At 33.9% G+C, this 24,224-nt stretch overlaps 1 protein-coding gene across 1 annotated transcript in view; it reads right to left on the minus strand.

The window, feature by feature from the left end:
• Positions 1-1,096: 1,096 nt before the first annotated feature.
• Positions 1,097-24,224, minus strand: part of LOC144964076 (uncharacterized) — a 39,665-nt gene continuing 16,537 nt past the window's right edge. Inside the window, exons 17-21 of the mRNA XM_078898016.1 lie at positions 14,995-23,037; positions 11,036-11,113; positions 7,186-7,248; positions 6,614-6,723; positions 1,097-4,257 (exon numbers count right to left, since the gene is read on the minus strand). Coding sequence (XP_078754142.1) covers positions 4,141-4,257; positions 6,614-6,723; positions 7,186-7,248; positions 11,036-11,113; positions 14,995-23,037 — 8,411 coding nt within the window. The 3' untranslated portion in view covers positions 1,097-4,140. The remainder of the gene's footprint in view (positions 4,258-6,613; positions 6,724-7,185; positions 7,249-11,035; positions 11,114-14,994; positions 23,038-24,224) is intronic.

A 24,224-nucleotide genomic window follows, 5' to 3' on the forward strand; every position in this document is an offset into this window, starting at 1 on the left:
CTTAAAATAACAAATATAATAATACATAACAGAGAGATGATTTACAAGGAAAAAAATATCATCTCCCAAAACAATAACTATGCATTTGACTGTTTCCCTCCCAGCTAGGACTCCGGCCAGGGCGAAGACAAAACTGTGTCATCCCATTCCAAGACAAAGACAGAAAGCATGTTGGAAAACAGATATAGGGGGATAAAAGACCCAATAAGTGCCTCCCCGCCCACTATGGGAGGTAATTAACCCCACCCATCATCATTGAAGGCATTGATCCGATAAAAAGATTAGGTCATACAGAAATCATTTTGGTGTAACTGGCCATGTCCTTAAAAGTCATATAAAGAGAGTTGCACTGTAGTAATTGTCCTGGAATCTGATTTCAAAGCAAATCAGACTGATATTTTATGAGTGATGTTTTGTTTTTGTTTTTAAGGGTTTTACGGCGCTTGCAACACATTAAGGTCATATCAGCGCCAGTAAAAAGGAAGAAAATGGGATAGTAAAAAGTTATAGAATTACAATTAAAGCACCCAAGAAAAGGTAAGACAAAGGGGAACTAGGAACAAATAGGGATCAGATGTAGATTCCAAGAGCACACTATCAAAAGTACTTAGTTTTTGATCACCTAAAAGTCTCCAGACACCAGCACAGGTCCCCACTAAGAGGTTTTTTGTTTGTTTGTTTGTTGCTTTAGGTCTCTTCCAACACAATTGAGGTTATATGAGAGACCGCTGAAACAAAAAAACAAGCAATCTAACAAAAATAGTACAAATGTAAATCAAAATCATAACCTAAAGATATCATAAGCTAAATTATAAATAACCAAGAACAAACAGGCAGAAGATTTACAGAAAAAAAAATATCCCCTGTCAAAAATACAATCACAAACCAAAGAAGCAGAATAGGCTAGTAAAGAGAAGAAGAAACGACATCACTATCGGATCGTACACCCATGCGAACATCATAGGTATATGATTCAAGGGTGATGCTCCCATCCAACCACCCGCCCACTAAGAGGAATACACTCAAATATATTATATGAGTGAAACATAATCCAAACATAAACTTTTAAGAATAAAAACATGATTCAAAACATTCATTTTTATTTAGGAAATTTAATGAAACACAGCATTACAGACTGACTAAAAGCGTGCATGTAATAGAATTGTCAATGAATGGCCTCACAGAGAATAAGCTTTAGAATGAATGTAAGATATAGGAGAAATCAGTAATACACTATAATATGGGGGAAGCATAATCTGACTGAAATGACAAGACGAATGTGGAACCCAAAAAAAATTTCTGGAATATAATGTCATGACTATATCACCTGTACACATGTCATTGACTCTCGGTGTCTATCAAAGTCTTTGTTCACGAAATTGCCGAAATATTATTTGAAGAAGTTCATCTCAAGAGAAACAGCTTACAAATGGTCGAAAGATCTTTATCTATTGCTGTTGTAGAAGCCTTCGAGTGTAAAACGTTATGGATGAAATATCAGCTGATTTGGACAAGAAAATTTAGAAATATTTAGTACTAATATGTAAGAACTTAATGACATGAAAAAAGAAAAAAAAACATTTTTTGAATAATGTATTTCTCATCAATGCAATATCAAAAAACAAAAAAAATATTGGTAAAAACACAATTAAAAAAAAAACAACTTGCATTAAAGCATGCTCTTAAAAAATAATCACAACCTCGAAAACATCCATGAATTGCCTCTCATCACATTGTTCACAGTAACTGCAATACTTCTTTCATGTTTCGATATTAGATTTGTTAATTCATTTCTAAATAATTTTTTTTACTGGGCAAAAAATGGTTAGAAAACATTATTATAAAACCGTGTAAAGAACGTAGGCAAAACAAAAAAATTTAAAAGTATCAAAATTAACTCACAAAATCCCACAACTGTGTATGGCAACATAAAATTGTTCCACAACAAGCACACACGTCATAAGACAACTTTTCATCAATTAAATCTGATCATTGCTGAACAGTTATGGTCATTCATATGACGTGATAAAATAAAGGTAGAAAAAGCGTTGAAGAAAAAGAAATCCTAGACATACACTGGATTTGATGGTAAAGGGAGACTATGCCTTTCAGTAAGTATTTTATTTTTTCTTTCTTCAATACCTTACCCGTCTCATAAATGGAGCATAAATGTTTTCATTGCCAGGTTTTTGCATCAATCAGATGTTTCTCTGGGGTGGAATGCAGAATGACGTACTACCCACCCGGTTATTAACAATCCTCTTGATACAGATTGTCATTGTCGACCCTCCTGGTAACGATTGAATTGCAACATCTAGTGATGTCAATAAGCTGTAACTTCTTGTCATCTGTGGTTTCCAAAATGTTGAACTTATTCCAATAGCTTGATATTATTAAATTGACACAACGATCACAATAAACAGTCAGAAACAGAAATGATGGACGTGACAATATGGTTAATAAATGACACAGTCAATAGAAATTTATGTTTATAAAATTATAGTCTCATCAACTGCATAACTAGAATAAAATCATTTATATTGACGAATGGCTTTAATTTCAGCAAGAGGACAACTATGCCACTCTTTATGAAAAAGTCACATTTGTGATGGTTTTGAAGGACAAATATTTTAAAGCAGTAACTGTTGTAGATACATTCAAATAAATTAAGTGATCCAATTTGATAAAGTGATCAAAATATTCTATTGACCCCAGCACTTCACTTCGTATCCAGACTCGTCACAGGATTAGATCAATCAATCACAAAGCTTTGGAAAATGTTTTCTATTTTGCCAAAGAGCTTTCTATGCCTTATGTGTAGCTGAAGCACCAAGAGGATAAGTTCAACGAACTCGCTTTGACGTTTCAAAACCATTAAAAATGTACAGACTGCAGCGAAATATTCAAAATAATGAACGGTTTGAGGGTATAGACGAAGCAACATTATATAATCAAGTTGAAATATCTTCAATCACACATCACGTGTTCCCATTAGGTAGGAAATCAGCACCGGAGAAGAAAAAGAAATCAAAAGCTAAGAAAAGGGCAAGAATCAATATTCGCACAGATCTCGAATGAAGCTGAAGGAAGAGAGTATAGTATAGATGGTACAGAAGGCAGAGAGGAAAGTTTGTGTTAATAGTTGATTCAAAACCTCAGACAGTATAGACAACCATTAAATATTTACAAACATGGATTGCAAACCTTGAAAACATCTCATCAAATTAGGTAGTAAAAATGTCAGCACAACACTTGTAAAAAAAACAAAAAAACCCTCGTGGATAAACTCATTAAACAATTGCAGAAATCAAATAATATGAATGATAACATTGTCAAAACAAAACTATACAAATTTATTTTACACAAATTATTCTTGAAAATAATTAACAAGGCAGGTAAAGGAATCGAGAGCAAGGAAGCATCAGAATCGATGGGACTTCATTCGAGTGAAAAAAAAAATCCTCTACTTTCAATTTAGACGAAAATAAAAGTACAGATATTATTTTTTTAAATGTTTTTATTTTTCTTTATTCAAATCATGAGCCACAGAAAGTACAGCAGATGTGATTATGCATGCAATCCACTTTACAACTATTTAAAAAAAAAAAAAAAAATCTTATCTTTCCTTATCCTTGATATAAGCATGTTTCTTTCTCACAAAACTATTAGCCACATATTACAATTTACAATCTCAATAAACATGAAAACTGATGAACCAATCGCACTCCTCTCTCAACAAGTCTTCTAATGAAAAGCTGCTCTGGAAAACACAATTACTCCTCATCTATAGACTGATGTTGACTGACAAATAAATTTATAACAATAAACATGAATGACTATCAAAAGCTTGTTGATAAGTGAACACAAAGCATAGAATCAATTCAATCGTACAAATTTCATCAGAATTTCGCAATGTTTTATTTTTTTAATATCTTAAGAAAGCTATGACAGTTTGAGAAGGTAAAATAAATCCTTATTTATTACACTGGCATGTAATACCACCAAGCCAGCCGTCACAGTCATAGCATTGCTTATAATAAAAATGATAATTATGTAAGGTAATAAAGTTATTATTGAATAAAAAGCATGGCCTAAATGAGTAAAAGTTCTGAGTGAAGATGAAATCCTCCCCAATATTTCCTAAATGGCACTCTCCTTGGACTCCTTGTTCTTCTTTTTAGAAAATGATGGAATACGGAACTTCTTCTTCTTGCCCTTTTTGTCCTTGGTCGTCGGATGTTCTTTAGTTGGTGAGCCCTGTGAAAAAAAGATTTTTTAAAAATTGACACCTTCGTGTTCTTCAAATTTTAACCATGGTAATCCAAATAATAGTTTTGTTTTAATCTTTGATGCGACAAATGAAAAGTAATTTTTGGGGTTTTTTTTTTTAAGTCGGCATTTGAAACGGAATAAATTCTGATTTTTTTGAGGAACGAAATAAAACTCTTTTATTGGTTCTGTTCATTGACATTACAAATTTTATTTTTAATATTAATTTTTTAAAAAAATATTACCACTTATAGAGCAAAATCGTACTGTCGGAAATCCGACAATAGTCGGAAGATTTGCAGGCCTGTAATATGCGAGTGACCGCCTAACAAGCAGGTGATCTTTTTTCACTCTGTAGTATATTTTGATGCTTTTCACCTCTCAGAGTCAAGTTTCAATTATTTTAATCTATTTTTGGAATAATCAGTCAATCCATCTTCATAAAACTTTTTGATTTACACCTTTAACACACCTAAAGCAGGTGTCAAGATATAGCTAAAATCTATTTCTATTCATTTACCTACATCTTTATATATTTCTCATTTTTAGTTTCGTCCACCCCACCACACAATTTCCCACACAAGGCATTTTACCTTTTTTAGTTACAGATACCTCTGCCGTCTTAAGGAAAAAGACTGTAAGTGGCCTCTTATTACAAGTAAACATACGGTCTTTTTCCTTAAGACGGCAGACCTGCTTAACTATACATTACAATATATTACAATACTTTTCCATGTCCATTTTTAGGTCTAGTAAACTTGGAGAATGCTATTGATTTATATCAAATATATAAATATATTTAATTGGATATTTAAAAGTACAAGTACAACTATCAAATTATTCCCCCCCCCCCCCCCCCTTCTCTCTCTCTCTCTCTCTCTCTCTCTCTCTTCTCTCTCTCTCTCTCTCTCTCTCTCTCTCTCTCTCTCTCTCTCTCTCTCTCTCTCTCTCTTTTCTCTCTTCTCTCTCCTCTCTCTCTCCTCTCTCTCTCTCTCTCTCTCTCTCTCTCTCTCTCTCTCTCTCTCTATCTCTCTCTCTCTCTCTTATTTTTTCTTTCAGGGATATCCATAGCTCATAATCAGAAATTCTATCAGGTAAACGTACTCGAAGACATTATTAAACCAAAAAAGCAAACAATTTAATGTAAAGGTATAAATTAATCATTATTTGCAACAAAACTGATAGCTTGGAACAACGAAGCCTGCAATAATAAGCTTTTGCTAGCTCTCATTCAGAACAAATCTTATTGGCAAAAAAAATTCTTGACATGATATTTAAGGCAAAGAAAAAAAAAAAAAGAGAGAAAAAATAAAGAAATAATAACCAATGAACAAAACAATAAGTACTGAAGTTTAAGCTCTGATTTCTAAGCCCAAAGATGACATGGAGTGGCGAGTCAAATCAAATCAAATCCATTTTAGAAGCATTTTAAAGAAACAAAAATTGAACTATAAAAAATATCCCAAAATAATCATTTGAAAATTAAAAAAAAAAAAAAAAAACCGATAGTGGAAACAAAAAAGTTGGGACTTCTATCGACAATGACCATTGACCATTCGCCAGACTTCTTTAAACTCTTACTTATCAATATAAAAATGTATAATTATTTTGGAGAAAATTGATAAAGGACTAAGTAAAACGAAACAGCTGTTATTATGCAGGGGGGAAGTAGATGTAAAAAAGGTAGAGTTTCAAATCGGTATCATAAAAATACGACGAATGCAGAAGAATCGCTTTACCGTGTCTATAATTTATATCGTAAGACATGATTTTTGTTTGCTTTTAATTTTTCCATTAATGACCTTTCCTGTTGATAATCTAAAAATTAACTTCCATTTTAAGCACTGACTGTAGGAAAATAATTTCCAATTCTAAAGTCCAAACTCCAATGGCAGTAAAAGACTTTGCTTTGTATGCTATAGATGTATTCAAGAATCTAGATGTTGCTCTGCTATGAAAAAAAACAAAAGTCATAGAGATCAGAGCATATTCATTATATATGAGTATTTAAATAAAGCAATAAGTTCCTATAGACAGTATGCGCTTGGCTAAGAAGCTCATAACATTGCCATCCGGAAGTATAACGGACCAACACATAAAACTGTGTGTATCCATGAACGTTTATAGTCGGGTTAATACAGTTCAGTGAGCATTACTCATAAACGCAGATGGCAAAGAACAATAACAAAGACCTGAGTGACGTCATCTTCGAACTATCTATAAAAGATGTCAACAAATCAAATTGGCAGACAGTCATTGGATCACAGTAATCCAAGACTTTTGGCACAATTTTGGACGTTTTGATGTTCAAAACTTGAAGAACCCGATAAAAGTCTTTGAATACCTCTTTGCTGCTTCTTTCCTCCAGGGTTTCCCCACCACTAGCACTGTCCGTTGATTTCATTGTATCCGATTTTGAGGGTGAAACAGGTTTGTCTTCACCCAATTCTTCCTCTGAAAAAATAATAATTACCACCATCAACTAAATATCTCTAATTCAGATAATAATACGACAATTTGCTTCGTTGACCTATTTTCCAGAATATTCAATGCAAAATAAGTTTGTCTTCTGTTAACATGATACAGAATTAAAGAAGATTTATAATTACTTGTGTCACACAAAATAAAGCTTCCAATTCTTTTCTCTCATTTTTGCTTGATCTTGAAAACCAAAACATGTGTTGAGATTTAGCATTCTCCAAATGAATACCGTAGTGATAAATAAATAACCCAAAACACTTTATAATCAAGAATAAAAAATACCCCACTTGTTGGTTTCAATGAGGTGGCAAAAAAAAAAAACCACAATAAAAGCACGATTGTTGAAGACACTCCATGGTTTAAGAGGTAAAAATGTGAACTGATTCTTTTTTCTTTTAAAACAAAGGTTAATACAAAATTAGCAAGCAAACTCACTGATTTGTGGCTGGCGATCAGATTTTGTCCTTTCCACATTTTTCCGCCCCAATTCATCAATCACTTCATTGAAAAGGGGAGAGGGGAAAAGAGCAAAAGGTAAAAAAAATAAATAAGGAAAGGAAACCAAACTTCAAAATGCAAACAGAATAATTCAATACCAGCAATAAAAGGCGAGAAAATCGATGGGCAAATGAGTTTTAAAAAATAATAATAGATAATTGAGTCTACATTTAAAATGGCAAATTTGTGCTATAGCATAATACCAACAGTGAAAACTTGATGAAACAATTAAAAATCTAAATTTGAGATAGCATGTAATCTTTGTAGTGGTTTCAAATGGTAGCTACATAAAAAGGGTTTAACGAGAGAGCACAATGACAATATAAGTTTTTAGATAATGGCTAGGGTTGATCATTATCATATTATTATTATTATTATTTTTATTATTATTATTATTATTATTATTATTATTATTATTATTATTATTATTATTATTATCATTACAATTATCAGCATCATCATCATTATTATTACCAATATTATTATTATTATTATTATTATTATTATTATTATTATTATTATTATTATTATTATTATTATTATTATTATTATTATTATATTATATTATCATTATTATTATATTATTATTATATATTATTATTATTATTATTATTATTATTATTATTATTATTATTATTATTATTGATCAACGTATCTGTTATTTAATACGAAATATAAAATGATGAGGTTCTGAATAGATATACATGTTCATAAAAGCTGCTGCCACAGTGACACACAGAAAACATAGTTAAATTACTAATGTATTCTCCCTTTAAATAAATCACATTTAATCTAAATCTTGTAGGGTCACGAATAAAACACAGTTATTAAGTTTATGCACCTAATCCTCAAATTCCTTGATGTACCCCCTTATGCCTGAATCTGCTTTAATGGGATTTTATTCGTTTTAAAAAAGTAATGAATTAAAAGAAGAATCTAACTAATAATGATAGGTGACATATAAACTGTACACATTTATTGATAATCAATAGAATGACTAAAATGACATTGTATGAGGTATGCAAAACTGGGTTAAATATACAAAAGACCTGCATAACTGGAAACTCGGGGTGAAAATAAGAGTGGTATTTAAGAACATCATCTAAGAGCATTTGTAAAACAACTTTATTCACTTTAGAATCTCCATAAAATGAAACAGATCAAAAACAACAACAACACCAATAATAAACCATGCAATATGATGCCCCAAGTTTAAATATTGATTGAGTTGTCGATTACAGTTACTTTCATTTAGATTATTCAGTTTGAAGTCAAATACAATTAATGACTTTCACAATTTAAGCTTAAAAATTCTAGTTCAATTGAAAATCAACAGGCAGCTTTTTATATGTATTTTTCATTGAGATTTTCCTCACACTATGTTATATTCAATGTAATTTAGTTTTTTCAATTTGATCAAAAACTGGCTTTTGTTTTTTGCTTTTTTGTTTTGTTTTGGGTTTTTTTAAAAAATTATTTAGGGGAGGTTGGGGGGGGGGGGGTTGTTTGCTTTTTGGATGTTTTTGTGGGTCTTTTTGTTTGTTTTGGTTTTTATTTTCTTCTTTCTAATTTTTATATATTATCAGTTTCTTGTTTTTCTGTTCTTGCATTCAAAGTATTTTGCTTATTCCAACTTTTTTTAAAAAATCACAATGGGAATATCTTGAGACATATAACAGCAGTTTAGTATTCCAGAGATTCAGGCTTCATCAAACCTTTGGGGTGAATCGTTTGCAGAATAGATCTCTGATTATTTAATATGTCTTAATCTTTAAGATATCAGTACTACAGTATTGAACATATACACATTCTATATTCATGTTTATGGTTCGCGGTGCTTCATTTATTTCCCTATAAGGTCAGAAGGAAACATAGCACACGTGCCAGTCACCTTGTATGCCTTTTTTTTAATGTTAACTTTCAAACTAATTTGTTCACTACCTTTTGTCAAACTCACATTCACCAGAGTCCAGTGAGGTGATTTGGGCAATGCACTTTCCCAATGGCACAAATTCAGTGCTAGAATTTTCATCCTGAACATCCCTTCAATCTAAAAATTCTCGACAGTTCATAGAACAAAACACAGTACTAATCGACATTCAATGCTACAAACATGTCATTTGAATGTGGGAAAGATTATACCTACATAACAAGACATTTATTTCAATCGTTAATGTCTTCCTTAACTCACTCAACCCTAACACTGACTATATCCGTAGTTTACCCAGGTTACTTTTACCCAGTGCCTACTTATTACATTTTTCTGAGACAAATTATAGGCGTAGTATCAAAGCTCTTGTTTTTAGTTTTTACGTGTTAATGGTAGTTGAATAATACTATCTATACACATGCTAATTTTTAATACATTTTTTCCCATTTTGAAAAGAATTCAGTGAGTTAAAATATTATATAATGAATCTGGCACTACATTTCATGATAACGCTTGTGAATATTTAGTAGAAAGGGACATCAATTTTAAATAAGTATCACATAGATCTTTCACCTTTGTCTAAAAGTCCTCTCCTTCAGCATATTATGTCATCTCTAATTTTTCATGACTGCCTTACTGTATATATAAAACAATTCATGTTATTCAAAATTCGAATTCTTTCTCATCTTTAAGACAAAATTTGGATCGAATTTCATCCACAGACCAAACTAATAATTAAGCAATAATGCAAGTAATTTTAGATCGATACTATATATCCGAAAAATAAAAACAAAAAGTTGAAAAAATTATTTTGATACAGTTTCAAATACAAAAATAAACCGATGGAACATTACTATTATTAATACATGTTGTCTTTATCATTAATTTTAGCCTACAGGAGCTACTACACTAAATGTTACCTGATTTATTAACAGATTTGTCTCAATGGGAACATCATGAAAACTAAATAAATTCATTTATTCCATGCTCTGCTAACAATGTTTAGGAATTGATATATTATTATCTCAAGACCGAAGGGCTAGAGCTCAGGTGGTCGCTGGTTCGGATAAGTAAGTAAGTAAGTAAGATATATTATTATAAATTAACTCGTGGTTGGATGTGGTTTATTTCACGTTTGTATACAAGCTAAAGATGGAATTTTTTCATGTTTGTATACAAGCTAAAGATGGAATTTTTTCATGTTTGTATACAAGCTAAAGATGGAATTTTTTCATGTTTGTATACAAGCTAAAGATGGAATTTTTTCATGTTTGTATACAAGCTAAAGATGGAATTTTTTCATGTTTGTATACAAGCTAAAGATGGAATTTTTTCATGTTTGTATACAAGCTAAAGATGGAATTTTTTCATGTTTGTATACAAGCTAAAGATGGAATTTTTTCATGTTTGTATACAAGCTAAAGATGGAATTTTTTCATGTTTGTATACAAGCTAAAGATGGAATTTTTTCATGTTTGTATACAAGCTAAAGATGAAATTTTTTCATGTTTGTATACAAGCTAAAGATGGAATTTTTTCATGTTTGTATACAAGCTAAAGATGGAATTTTTTCATGTTTGTATACAAGCTAAAGATGAAATTTTCAAAACTGCATTAGCCAGTAAAAATGTTATATTAAGGTATGACAAACTGATTTTGGAAATCGAAAAAAAAAATGCCTTGGATTCGGGAGAATGGCTGAAACATTTGGAAGGGAAAAAAAGCTGCCCATTAATTTCATGCCACATGATAATTTGACAAACACCCCATTTCTTTCCTTTTGTGCTAGAACTGGCTTTTTAAACTTTTGGCATGAATGCACACACCCATGCAGCTCTGGACCCATGCAAGACTTACACTGAGGGTTTTTACTGGGCTCCCTTGCTGACTCAGATCGTTTGACAGGAGCAGCATTAGCAGGAACAACATCAAGCTCTGCAAACACATGCAAATAAATACAAACAAATGCAACAAGAAGGCAAACCAACCAAACAATAATAAATCAGATGTTCACTCTGAAAATAAAATTCAAAGCGATTGACATTGTCATGTATTTTTTCTAAATAAATAATGAATATGGGGGGAAAAAATTCAAACCATATTCTAACATGGGCGGTATATGGTATATGGAATGTGTGATGGCTATGTGACATACATTTACACCCTACGATAAAATAATGCTGATTTGATATAGGTGACAAATTCACATGCTATATCATTCTGCATCTGGCAACTAAGAACCAACACGTGAAGTAAGCTTGATCTGCCATGATTTCATGTCTTTCACTGTCTGTTTTATTAATACCTATAGTTAAGTTAGTTGTTGATGTTGGTTTCTATGGGCTTCGTTTCCATCTTTCTACTTATCTTTTTCAACATCAATTTATTTCTTTAAAAAGACAACAGATTAATTGTGAAAAGCATAAGTACACAGACTTTATCAAAACGATTTTAATCAAGGCTAATATTAATTGACTAAAACCTTTTTAACATTCATCCCATCAATCCTATTCACTGTTTTCCAGGGCTAATACATGAATACAAAGCAACACAAAATAAGGAAATTTAACGACAGAATAGGAACAAAATGACAGCAAAATATTTTTTTAAAGTTTGTACTGAAATTCATACAACGAATGATAAATTGATAAAGAGAACAGCTGAGATCTTTTTTTAAAGACACCCAAGTCGAGATGAAGGAATCTTATACTTGGGAATCTTTTTTTTTTGTGCTGAACAGAAGAAAAAGAATGAATGGTGTGCAAATTTTGAAGATAAATTGAACCAATCAATTAATGGAACGTGATGAAAATACCCAAATTCAATAAAACTGTGGCATGCACTCTGAAATGAAAATGGGTCAAAACATTGAAGTCTACGTTTGTACTTTTCAAAAATAGTGAATCAGAAATGGACATTAACTGAATGCTTATCATCCAATCTAAAGGTAAATCAAATCAACAGAACAGAATAAAAGGGGCCACTAGAAACGTTTCTGGAAATCGAGAAGTCATGTAAAAGTCTTTACTTTTGCATACCTCATAAAATCAACTTGTCTGGAAAGGGAAAAAGATATCTACTTTATACACTGGTGTATATCATAATGGCACCAATGCCAACACAGGCGTACAATCTTGATTCATATGCTATTTAACAACAACAAAAAATAATATTATTGAACTGCTTCAAAGTTTGCATAGCATTGGCACTATTTAATCAAAATGTCCAAATTTAATTTTGGTACAATCCCTTAAAGATGAGAATTACAAAGGCAGATGAATTAAGGTATGAACTATTCCACAATACTAGTGATTCACGAGTATACAGAACATGAAGCATATCATCACCTAGTATCTCAAACATCTATCAGAAATAGTTTAAGTTGCAGTTTGAATTTAATAATCTCAACCAACACGAAATCCCTTAAGATAAGGTTGTTTTTTTTTTTTTAATGGACAAATATCCACAATTTTGAAAGATTGAAAACATAATGACTGGTGGTAAAATATGCTTATCTTGACATATATAAAATAAGTAGCATAGTCATTTCATTTTGACATACAAATATTATACATCCCACTAGACCTTTTGAAAAGGAGAAAACACCATGCAAAAGGACAAAGGCTTACTACTGCCATCAATGCATCCATGGCATTTCATATGTTTGAACAATCTGACATTCACTGTAATGGTGTAACCATTGACAGACAACCAAATTCAGAGAGACGCAACATTCTTCATACTATCCCACGTTCATTTCTCCCTAAGTCAAATTTGACTTTTGAGTTTAGCGGATGTTGTAGGTGATTTTCCCATGATAAAACCAAAAAGGAGGCATATGATAACTCCAATAACTGTTGGTTTGGATAATCGTAACCTTTCATCCAGATAAAGGGTAAATACTTTAAAAACTGTGTTTAAAATATGCCATCTATAATTTTACTGTTCCAGAAACTTATCTAATGCCCAATATTAGGTCTGAAACAAACAAAAACAAATATTCTTCAATTCATGGAGGGTTTATCAATGAGCAATTTATTACTCTAGGCCTTTAATTCTACTTCAAGATCAAAACGAACAAGCTACCCATAATTAGCATTTGGGGAGGAAAGGGGGAGCTTTGCGCCGCAACAATTGGATCAGTGATTCCCATAGGACATTGGAATGAATTGGTAAGTGGATATGAACAATTGTTGATTGATCAGTTAAAATGCAATTAGTAGGTAATGCTAGTAACTACTCTAAGTGGACATCCACATGTTAAAGAAAAACACGGAGTCGGACAGACTGACAGGAGCTGCAATCAACCGTTCATTTTAATGCACTTTATATCAGCAACCATTAAAAATAATGAGGCCATCCTGCAAAACATTCAGCGGGGTAAATCTGCATAAAGTGCCTTTGTTTAAAAAGCTTTTTTTTCTTCTAGTTTTTATTTCAAACAGCTTCAGAACTATTGGAATTATATTGTCTTAACATTGAATGAAGTTGTACAAGAAAGATTAAGTAGAAATCTAAGAGGCCAATGTCAAAATTAAAAAAAAAGAAGCAAAGTGCTTGGGCTGGACTCTGCCACACAGCTGCTTAAAAACAAAAATATATTGACTCATAGAATTTTTCTCAATATAAATTTCAATATAAACAGCAGAAAAATAAAGAGATGGATACGAGAGAGAAAAAGTTGTCTTAAATAATAGTCATCTCTATTGGGAAATATTGATTACTGATTTGAACTTAATTCATCATAGTGTGGTATGAGATGTCAAACTTCAAGAATCCAATGTCGGGTTGGTTTGGAATCAACATTCGGTTATTTTGTTAGTTGACAGGTAAGAAGTCAATGATTCTTTCCTGGTTTGGTGCCAATCTAAAAAACAATATTTTTCCATTTGATTTCTTTCTTCTCAGTTTTCCTGTGTATCTCACATATCAATGTTCATTTCCTTGTTAATCAATTTATCTACCTATTACTTCGACAATGCAAAGAATGGAGAGGATGGATGACTAATTGACACTGCATTGTTGTTGTATCTCATCTACATCATCACAATCGTGCTACACCAACAAACAGCTAACAGTATAGATTGTAAACGTTCCCTGTAGTTTAAAAGTGCAACAATCACACAGTAGAGTGGGTGGCCAGATTGGTGTAAATAAGAATTGATGCCACTAAAGCAGTGGTTTTTCTTACTAATTATGAGAATAAATATAGCAATATTTGGTATTGTTAAAATATAATGGTATGTAAGAGTCTACATTTACTATATTTAGCATCCTGGTCCTGGAACTACGACCAAAAAGTAGACAGTATTTTCATCTGCTTGGGTTACATGCAGGAGATATAGAATACAGTTAGAGGTTCAATGGTACCCTGATTACATTATTGATTTTAATACATAACACCAAATTCAATGTGACTTAATATATTATTGTTAAAAATGCCATAGTGTATTTATAATATCACTACAAACTAGCGAAAGAAAAGAAAACCTATTCATTTATTTGAATAGTCACATTTTATATTAATTGACTTTAATTTTGAGATCTGATTATAAATGCCATCAAAATAATATCAATGACGAAGCTTAAGTTATATACTGGTGCCTGGCTAATTGAGAATTTCCATTTCTTCACAAGTTTAAAAAAAAAAACAAAAAAAAAAACAGAAAGCTGATTGAGAGGGTAGATTAATGGTGTCCTTTAGATTGCTGAGAGGGAAAAGGAATAGAAATGAGAGAGGAATATGATGAAGCCTCCAAGGCCTATGATAGGTGTGGTGATGTGGAAGCATGCAGACAATGGGAGAAATGCATTACCAGCAGGATGGGACGACCATGTTCCTGACTGCCTACGTTGGAGGCCAGGGGCAACAGAGCCAAATGAGGTGTCACCCAGAGAAGCTCGAGAATGTGACCGAGAACGGCGACGGTGATACATGCGAGATGTGATAGCAATTTCCCCTAAAGAGTTTGTCCTGGACCGCCTACGGCCTGCCGCATGCCCCAATAGGGAATCATTATAAGTGATCTCACCGACAGAATGTGAGCGGCTGGGCCGAGGAGCCCCTGCTGCATAAACCATTTCACTAATAGACAATGACCTGCCGCGTTGCTTCTTCTGACTCCTCCATGGCTGATATGTTAGAGGGTTTGAGGTAGTAGATAATGAACGAGGTCTGGACAAACTAGCGTCCAAACCTCCTAAAGACACCTGGGATATTCTACGTCTTACAGGAGATTTCTCACCACGTTTCAACAGAGGAGAGGTGGTGCCTGTGGGTAATGAGCTATCCAGATCTACAGACTCTCTCCGAGAGTGTTTTTTATAGCGGGTCAACTCTGAGGTATCAAAAGACGTTGAGGGATCCATCTGAAGGCCTGATGTGTCAGTAAGATTTGGGGATTGACTTGATTCCACACCAAAATATGCAGGGGCAGAAGAGTTAAAGCCACCCATATCAGATTCAATGGTGGAGTTGAATGTCTCTGTTAGGGCATGATCCCTGTGATCCAAATAGTCCCTTTTACATGATAAAAGATTTGGATTTTCTGGACTTTTTGAAGTCCTTGGCCTCAGCGGTGACACCTTGTCCCTGCGAGCACGGGGTTGCCATTTCTTTTCATTGAGATTCTCTTCATCCTCTTTATTGTTTACTCTCCTCTCTCCTGGCCTATCTTTATCTATCATACAAGATTTATTTTTATTATCTTCACTATCTTGATTTGAGGGTTGCAGTGGTAATTTTGGTGGTTTGATAGATTCTCTTTGATTTTTCTTTGGTAAAGAATGTCTTCTTCTTTCTTCCTCTGCTTCACCTTCAAAGTATTCATTATAGCCTTCAGTGTTTGCTGAAGGAATAGCAAATGTTGAGAAAGGTTTTGACATCGGTGAGTCTGATGTATCCCTTGATTTATCAAAAAGTTGATTTTCATCTGTAATCTTTGTTGCGTCAACTTCATCATTTTCATCTTGAAAGTATAACCCTGCTGTTGGTTCTTCTTCCTTGTCTTTGGCAAGCTTTTTCATCCTTTTCTTTTCTGCAGCAAAATATTCTTTCTGATTACTACTTTCATCTACAGTAGCTCTTTTTTCTAGAGGTGCCTTATTTTTTTCATTTTTTTTGCCAATGGCAGAGCTTTTTCCTCCAACACAACTCAACCTACTGAAAAGGCCTTTTTTTGGTAGTAATTCAGGATCTTTAGCACCAGCTTCTTTGTCAGTTTGTCTGTTTTCAGGCAAGGCCATCAGCGGAACCTCTATTGAACTGGCTAATTGCCTTTCAATATTTTCCACATTTGGACCATACTCGGATGAGCCTGTAGCAAAATCAACCATTTTTGATTTGTATTTTGTATCACTATCTTTTTTAGTTTGATTGTATCCATCTCTTTTTCCATTGTCAGTTGGATCCTTCTCAGTGGATTGCCCGTCTGTCTTTCCTTTTGTGTCCCCATCACCTTTGTTTCTATTTTTATCACTTTTTCCTCTTCTCCTATAACCTTCATCCTCCTTGTATTTATTATCCCTGCTCCCTCTCCTGCTGCCACCACCACCATCATCATAATCTCTGTAACTATCTATATTTCTTTTCTCTTTTCTTCTTTCACTATAATGATCATCTTTGTGTTTGCCTTTCTGTCTTTTCCCTCTCTTCCCACCACTATTAGGGTTATGGTATTCATCATCATCATCATCATCCTCATCTCTGAATTTATCTTTATCCCTTTCCCTTTTTCTGCTTTCATCACCATCATCATCTCTGTGATTTGCCTGTTCTCTCTTTCTTTTTTCATCATGACCAACATCATTTCTGCGCTGTGATTTATTCCTATTTCCTTGTCTACAATCATTGTCATCATCATTTGAGTATTTTTCTATCTTACCTTTTTTATAATCATCATCATCACCATCAAAATAATCTCTAACGTTGTAGTTTTCTTTCTTCCCCTCATCTTGTTTTTTCTGGGTAGCTTCATAACTGTCATCTCCCAAACTGTTAATTTTATTTTCCTGATCTTTTGAATTGCCTTCTTTACTGTGAATCTGATTGTTATTCTCTTTTTCACATTCTACCTTTGACTCCAAAACTGTACCCTCCTGCACATGATCCCAGTCACAACTATTGCATGTTCTATCCGGTGAGTAATATAAACGTCTAGAACTGGCTCTGGAATGTAAACTTTCCATGGACTTACTCATCAAAGGATGAACAAAATTATATGGCTCCCCTGTCAACGGGTTGAGCTGCAATTTTGGAGGAACTAACTCTGGACAGTTTTCAAAAATTCTAGAGCTACTTTTGGACCTTCTGGAATGTGTTGATGATACCAATGAAACATCTGATTTATGTACAGAGCAAAGCGAACGGTTTAAATTATTGTTCATACTCACTGGCACAAACAAATGATTCCTTTTATGTCTGTAGGGATTATTCAACTTCTTGAGTTTTTCCTTGTCTGGTGTGATAGCTCCACCTCTGCGTCTTGAGAGTCTTGGGGATACCCCAGGATCAAAATTTTCATTGGGAGGACTTAAGCTTTGAGTGTCTCCCAACAGGTTTGGTGCACTTGAGCCCAACTCCCGATTCAATCTAAAAGAATCATCAATAAACTTTTTCTCCTCATCATTCGGAACTAGTGGACTATCAGATACCCTACCAATTTTTCTAGTTCGAACATTCTTTCGATTCTTTGCCTCTGTTGGCTGCCATCTACTTTCTTTTGAATTTCCTCTAACCTGCAACTCATCATCTGGTTTCTCATCTTCTGAATCAAAACTTGCTTTTCCACTTCTTTGATTTCTGTTTTGTCTATCACTTTTATTTTTGTTTTCGCGTTCCCCTCTGTTGTAATGTTTCACAGTCTGATCATTGCTATCCTTGAATGTTCTTCTTTTCTGATTGTGAGTGTTTTCTCCTCCTGTACTTCCTACATTTATCTCACTGTCACAGTCTTCATGATCATCTGTTATTCTTCTCTGCCTTCTTTCTATGTTTGTGTCATCATAATCATCCCTGTCTCTATCACTTTCCTTCCTTGGCTTTCTATTTTTCCCTTCAGTGTCATATACATGAATTTTTGGTCTGAATTTTTTTCCTCTATCATTATTATCACCACCATCATTATCACCATCTAAATGCCTGTTTCTTTTCGACCTCTTCTTATAATAATTTTCATCATTGTCATCATCAACATTTCTGTCTTTTTTATTCCTTGGCCTCCTCTCCACATAATCATCTTCATCAGTATCATCATTCTGGCCATCTTTGTTCCTCCATGGCTTTCTCTCTCGATAAATATCATTATCGTCTCTTGATTTCACCCTCATCTTGTTGCTTTTCTCACACTCATAATCTTCATATTTGTCTTTTTTGTGTATGTTTCCATCGTCCTTTCTCAATCCTTCTTTTTCTTTTCTTCCTCTTTTTCCATCTTTATACCTGTATCCCTCAATTATATCTTCATCCCTATTTTCTTTTTCCTTGCAAATGTTAACGTCTCTCAACCTTTTTTCCTTTCCCCTTTTTTCACCATCTGTATTAGCGTTAAATTTATCGTTCAAGTTTTCCCTGATGATATTTTGTTGTTTATTCAAAGGAGGGCCATTGTCTATTCCATGAGATGTGTCTCCACTCACTCTTCCTTTACTGTTACTATAACTCTGTAAATTGTTCTCCTTTTCTTTCCGCCATTCATTTTCAAGTCTTTTTATGTTATTAGCCTTTACTTCAGTGTCTATGATTGTGCCATCAAAAGTAGAAACCCCTTTGACCCTCTTAGATTTGGGAATCCATCTGGATTTGACAGGAATACTCTCTCTCTCTGTAACACAATCAGTGGGAACAGGATTTTCCACATGACTTGGTCTATATTTTTTGTTGTTTCGAGCAACACTAGAGGGAAGATCAGCCTCTTCAATGTCAGATATGCTGGGAACATCTTCTGTATCTGGGAGGGGAGGCATAATCTCTGAAGTGCTACTTTGAAATTGGGGCTTTGACGAGGTAAGGAAACTTTTGGCACTGGACAGTTCCATGAGTTCATTGTGTTTCTTTAAGTGATATTCGTCCAATATTGATCTGGAAGAATGGTAAGTAGGACTATGGGGTTCTTTTTTATTCCAGACCTCATCTTCAAACTTACTGTTCCTAAAAAGATTCGAGTTCGGGGTGCCTTTCATATAATTGTTATCAAACGAATTTGAACGAGTCAAAAAGGAATCGTCTTTCATATACGAGTCAGATTCCACAAGAAGAGGCTGTGACTTAGAATTTGTCTTGGGACTTATAGGAAATGAGGTATCAAGCATAGAGTTATCTGATTGACTAAAGTCTTTATCAGGATCTTTCTTAAAACCTCTTGGTTTTGCACGACCTATTTTGGGAGAACTGGTTTGTATTGGACCCTCACTGGTAATGGAGTCGTCAAGCTTGTATTTCATACTCTTCTTACTGTGTGATTGGACTGTGATGCATTCTGATTTTGTACCAAACTCTTGTTCCTCCATCTTCTCCTCAATTGGTGCATGATTAGCATAAACTGCTTTTGTTTGACTTTGATGTTCTGGTATTTTAGATTCAATTATCTTGTCAAAATTTTCAAAATCACGGTGTGTTTCTTCATATGTTAAAATGTCGTCAACATTTGTTTCAATTCCATGGGACGAGTAATTTTGAGAGTTAAATTCTCTTTCATACCTCGGAACAATTTCATCAATATCTGTTTCCACTCCTTTCGTCAAAGTTTCTTCAATATAAGTAGCATTAGATAAATTTGGCACTTTATGATTAAAATCAACATCACTTCTATTCTGTAATCTTTCATCATCTAAAGTTATTTTCATATTTTTTAATGTATTCTGAACATTATTGTTTGGAATGCCATTGCCAATGTTGACATCAGCTTTAAATGGAGGGATGTCATCTATATTAGTTTCAATCCCAAATTGAAAACTACCATCAATATTGGTTTCGATTTGGGAGATCGGGACATCTAAATTTGTTTCTGTCTCTCCTTGAGAAATAATATCTTCCACATTTCTTTCAGTTTTTCTATGAGAAATAGTATAATCAACATCGGTTTCAGTATTCCTTTGAGGCATAATGTCATCAACATTGGTTTCAGTCTTCCTTCGAGGAATAAAGACATCCACATTAGTTTCAGTACTTGTTTTAGGAGTTATGTCATCAACATTGGTTTTAGTCTTTCTTGGAGGAATTATGTCATCCACATTAGTTTTAGTCTTTCTTGGAGGAATTATGTCATCCACATTGGTTTCAGTATTTCTTGGAGGAATTATGTCATCAACATTGGTTTCAGTCATTCTTGGAGGAATGATGTCATCAACATTGGTTTCAGTCTTTCTTGGAGGAATTATGTCATCCACATTGGTTTCAGTCTTTCTTGGAGGAATTATGTCATCCACATTAGTTTCAGTCTTTCTTGGAGGAATTATGTCATCCACATTGGTTTCAGTCTTTCTTGGAGGAATTATGTCATCCACATTGGTTTCAGTCTTTCTTGGAGGAATTATGTCATCCACATTGGTTTCAGTCTTTCTTGGAGGAATTATGTCATCCACATTAGTTTTAGTCTTTCTTGGAGGAATTATGTCATCCACATTGGTTTCAGTCTTTCTTGGAGGAATTATGTCATCCACATTGGTTTCAGTCTTTCTTGGAGGAATTATGTCATCCACATCGGTTTCAGTCTTTCTTGGAGGAATTATGTCATCCACATTGGTTTCAGTCTTTCTTGGAGGAATTATGTCATCCACATTGGTTTCAGTTCTTCTTTGAGGCATTATGTCATCCACACTTGTTTCCATCTTTCCATGAGGAATACAGATACCCATACTGGTTTCAGTCTTCCTTTTTAAGTTACCAATATTGGTATCAGCCTTTCTTTCAGAAACAATGTCATCCACATTGGTTTCAGTCTTTCTGTGAGGAATCATATCACCAAGAATGGTCTTTCTTTGAGGAATCATATTATCTACACTGATTTCAATATTTCTTTGAGGAAGAATATCATCAATGGCTTCAGTCTTTCTTTCACGAATACTTCTGTCTACACTGGTTCCCATTTCTTTGTAATAATCAATGTCCACCGAGTTGGGTATACTCTCTTTACAAGGGGACATGTCATTCTTACTTCTATCAATCTCTACACCAGTCAGAATATTGTACAAATTGGATTCACCCATTCTTTGTGGCACATTGTTATTTTCATAGGTTTCTGTCCCTTTTTGAGGAAGACTTAAGTCTTCAGAACTTGTTTCATTCTGCCCTTCAAGAATATTATTATCCATACTAGCATGATATCTTATTGGAGGGATAACGTTATCGGTAATAACCTCATTGCAGGAATGAGAAGTGGTATCATTTCTTTGCCTTGGTATGCTTTCATTGACACGTGTTTTTCTCTGGTTGTCAAAATCACCTTTAAATGGGGACATTTGTCCTTTATAACTGGGTGGATATTTTTTTGAAGATACCAGGAATGTGTCATCACCTGCCAAAGGGGCAATACCCCTAAACTCACTGAGATCTAAATCTTCACCTCCAACTTTGTCACATAACAGCAAGTCATCAGCCGCAGTTACAAGAAGCCTCTCAAAACTGTCATCCATTGATTCTAAAAGTTCCCCCATCTCATCCATCTCTAACTCGGTTCCTTCAAAAGCTATTTCCCTCACAGGTGATAACTGAGCGAGACTTTTTTCAGACTTTTTATTTTTACCATATTTGGAGTTTTTACTTCGTTTTTTGTATCCAGGATGGAGCTGGGTTGGTCGTGGTGGGCTTTTCAGAGGAAGTTCCAGGTGTTTAGCCTTGGTTTTACTAGCTTTGCCTTCATTCTCAATATGTAAAGGTTCATTGACTTCATTGCTTTTATCAACATTTACAGGAACATTTCCATTTCCTTTATAAGCCAATTCATTTTCCATGATCTCATTGTCTCCCTCCAGTCGAGAAAGTTTAATTTTTGGAACAATTGGCTCATCTTTTTCATCTAAATATTGTGTTGTGCCTGCACCTTGCATTAATTTTTCATTTTCATTAATGATCCTTTCTTCTTTTTCTTCCACTTTCCCTTCTACCTTTTGCTTTGTCTCTTTTTCAGTGACAGTATTGGTTGACAGACTGGATACCTCAGAGTTGAAATAAGAATTATGCCTATTTATGTTTACATGTAAGTCCCTATCTTTGTCTAGCTTACTTGATTCAATTTTTGTTGTATAATTAGCTTCCGATTCCCTATGAATACCTGAACTATGATGAGAATGAGGGGCATAGACTGTAGGTTGCGTAGCTGAGGCAAAAATCTCCTCAATGGGAGATTCTTGTTCTAACTCAGCACTTATTCTTCGCCTTACAGTGGAGTGAACAGAGAATTTGATTTTCATCCCATCAGCTAAACAGCTGTGTTGGACCAGGATTGGGTTTATTTGTAGAGTGACCGTATCTCCTCTTGAGGCTTCTTCATCAATGTGAACAGAAGAACCTGGAACACCAGAATGAGTGAGTGACTTCTGCTTTGGAGGACAGGACTCTTTATTGCCAAAGGTCCCATGTTGGAATGATTTTGTATTAAAATGTTTGTTACAACTATCTCTATTACCAGAGGACTTAATGCTATCTCCCAATCTGTCCCTAACTGCCCTATTTGAAATATGGTCTATGATCTGGCCACCCTTAGTATACAAAGAATCAGTGCCCCTTTGTGCAGTGGTGTCAACAGTGCTCCCCGTTAGTATCTGTTGCCCCTTACCCCCCAGTCGCCGTGCCACGGCCAGGGCTTCATGCATCACAGTCTGTACCACAGTGTTGGCCAGCCGTGCTAGGACTTCGTCCTGCCCTAGTGATGACACAATACACAGCAAAAGGAAAAACAAACAACTTAGAAAATGGTCTTTTTTTTTTGTTGTTGTTCAATACCCATTTTTTAATAATATTTAGATTATTCTGTGCAGAATCATTTTCTCTCCTTTAGGCAAGAGTCCTATATAAAATTAAGACATCAATAAGTAGCTCTACTAAAAATAAATTGTGAGGAGAAAAGCTGTGGTTTCTTTAGTGTGCAAAGGTGGTGGAAAAAATCTACCCAATTCTATTTCTATCAAACTTTAACTAAGACATTCAATCTTCATTATTATTAATTCTTCTCAAATATTAACTATTAGGAGTCAACAAAAATAGGATGACTATATGAGACTTTCATTTTCCTTAAAGAAAAAATATGCATCTGATCCGCGGGGGGGGGGGGGGGGGGGGAGGGTCCTTAACATAAATACAGAGGGAAATTTAAATCAGAAAATAACATCAGCAACCTGAAATAATTACTATACAATTACCCAGAAATGGTAAATGTTTAATTACCCAGAAGTGGTAAATGTTTAATTACCCAGAAGTGGTAAATGTTTAATTACCCAGAAGTGGTAAATGTTTAATTACCCAGAAGTGGTAAATGTTTAATTACCCAGAAGTGGTAAATGTTTAATTACCCAGAAGTGGTAAATATTTAAAAGGGTTCGAATTAAGAGAGACGATTATCACAGGTAACAGGATTTCTATGATACATGACAAAATTTGTTGTCAAATTGTTTCGTCAAAACAAAGCTCATCTTGGTTTCCCTAGGGTGCAACTAGAACATTTGTTGAGGAAACGATTGACACTTAAGTCACAATGTAAATTGACTATAATTTGCCTTTAAAAAAACAAAAACAAAACAAAGCTTATTTGACATGCATCACTATAAAAGTCATTTTGCTAAATCTGTGAAAATTCTCATTAAAAGTTGGTATTGAGTAATTAGTGACTTTGTTGATATTAACAATGTTCAAATCATGGGGATTCACTACAGAAAAAAAACTTACAAGTCTTACAGAATGTGTCTCCTTTGAGGAGAGATAAATGCATGCAAAATGAACCTGACTCAAATATTTATATCATTATGTGTTAGCAAATAAAATTAAATAATGAAGATTTTAGCACCTACCTTCAAAAGTAGTACAAAGCATTGTACAATTAAATGTTCATTTCAA

This window comes from Berghia stephanieae, chromosome 2, assembly GCF_034508935.2.
Source record: "Berghia stephanieae isolate SIO BIC M18660-M18661 chromosome 2, UCSD_Bste_1.3, whole genome shotgun sequence".
NCBI classification, from domain to species: domain Eukaryota; kingdom Metazoa; phylum Mollusca; class Gastropoda; order Nudibranchia; family Aeolidiidae; genus Berghia; species Berghia stephanieae.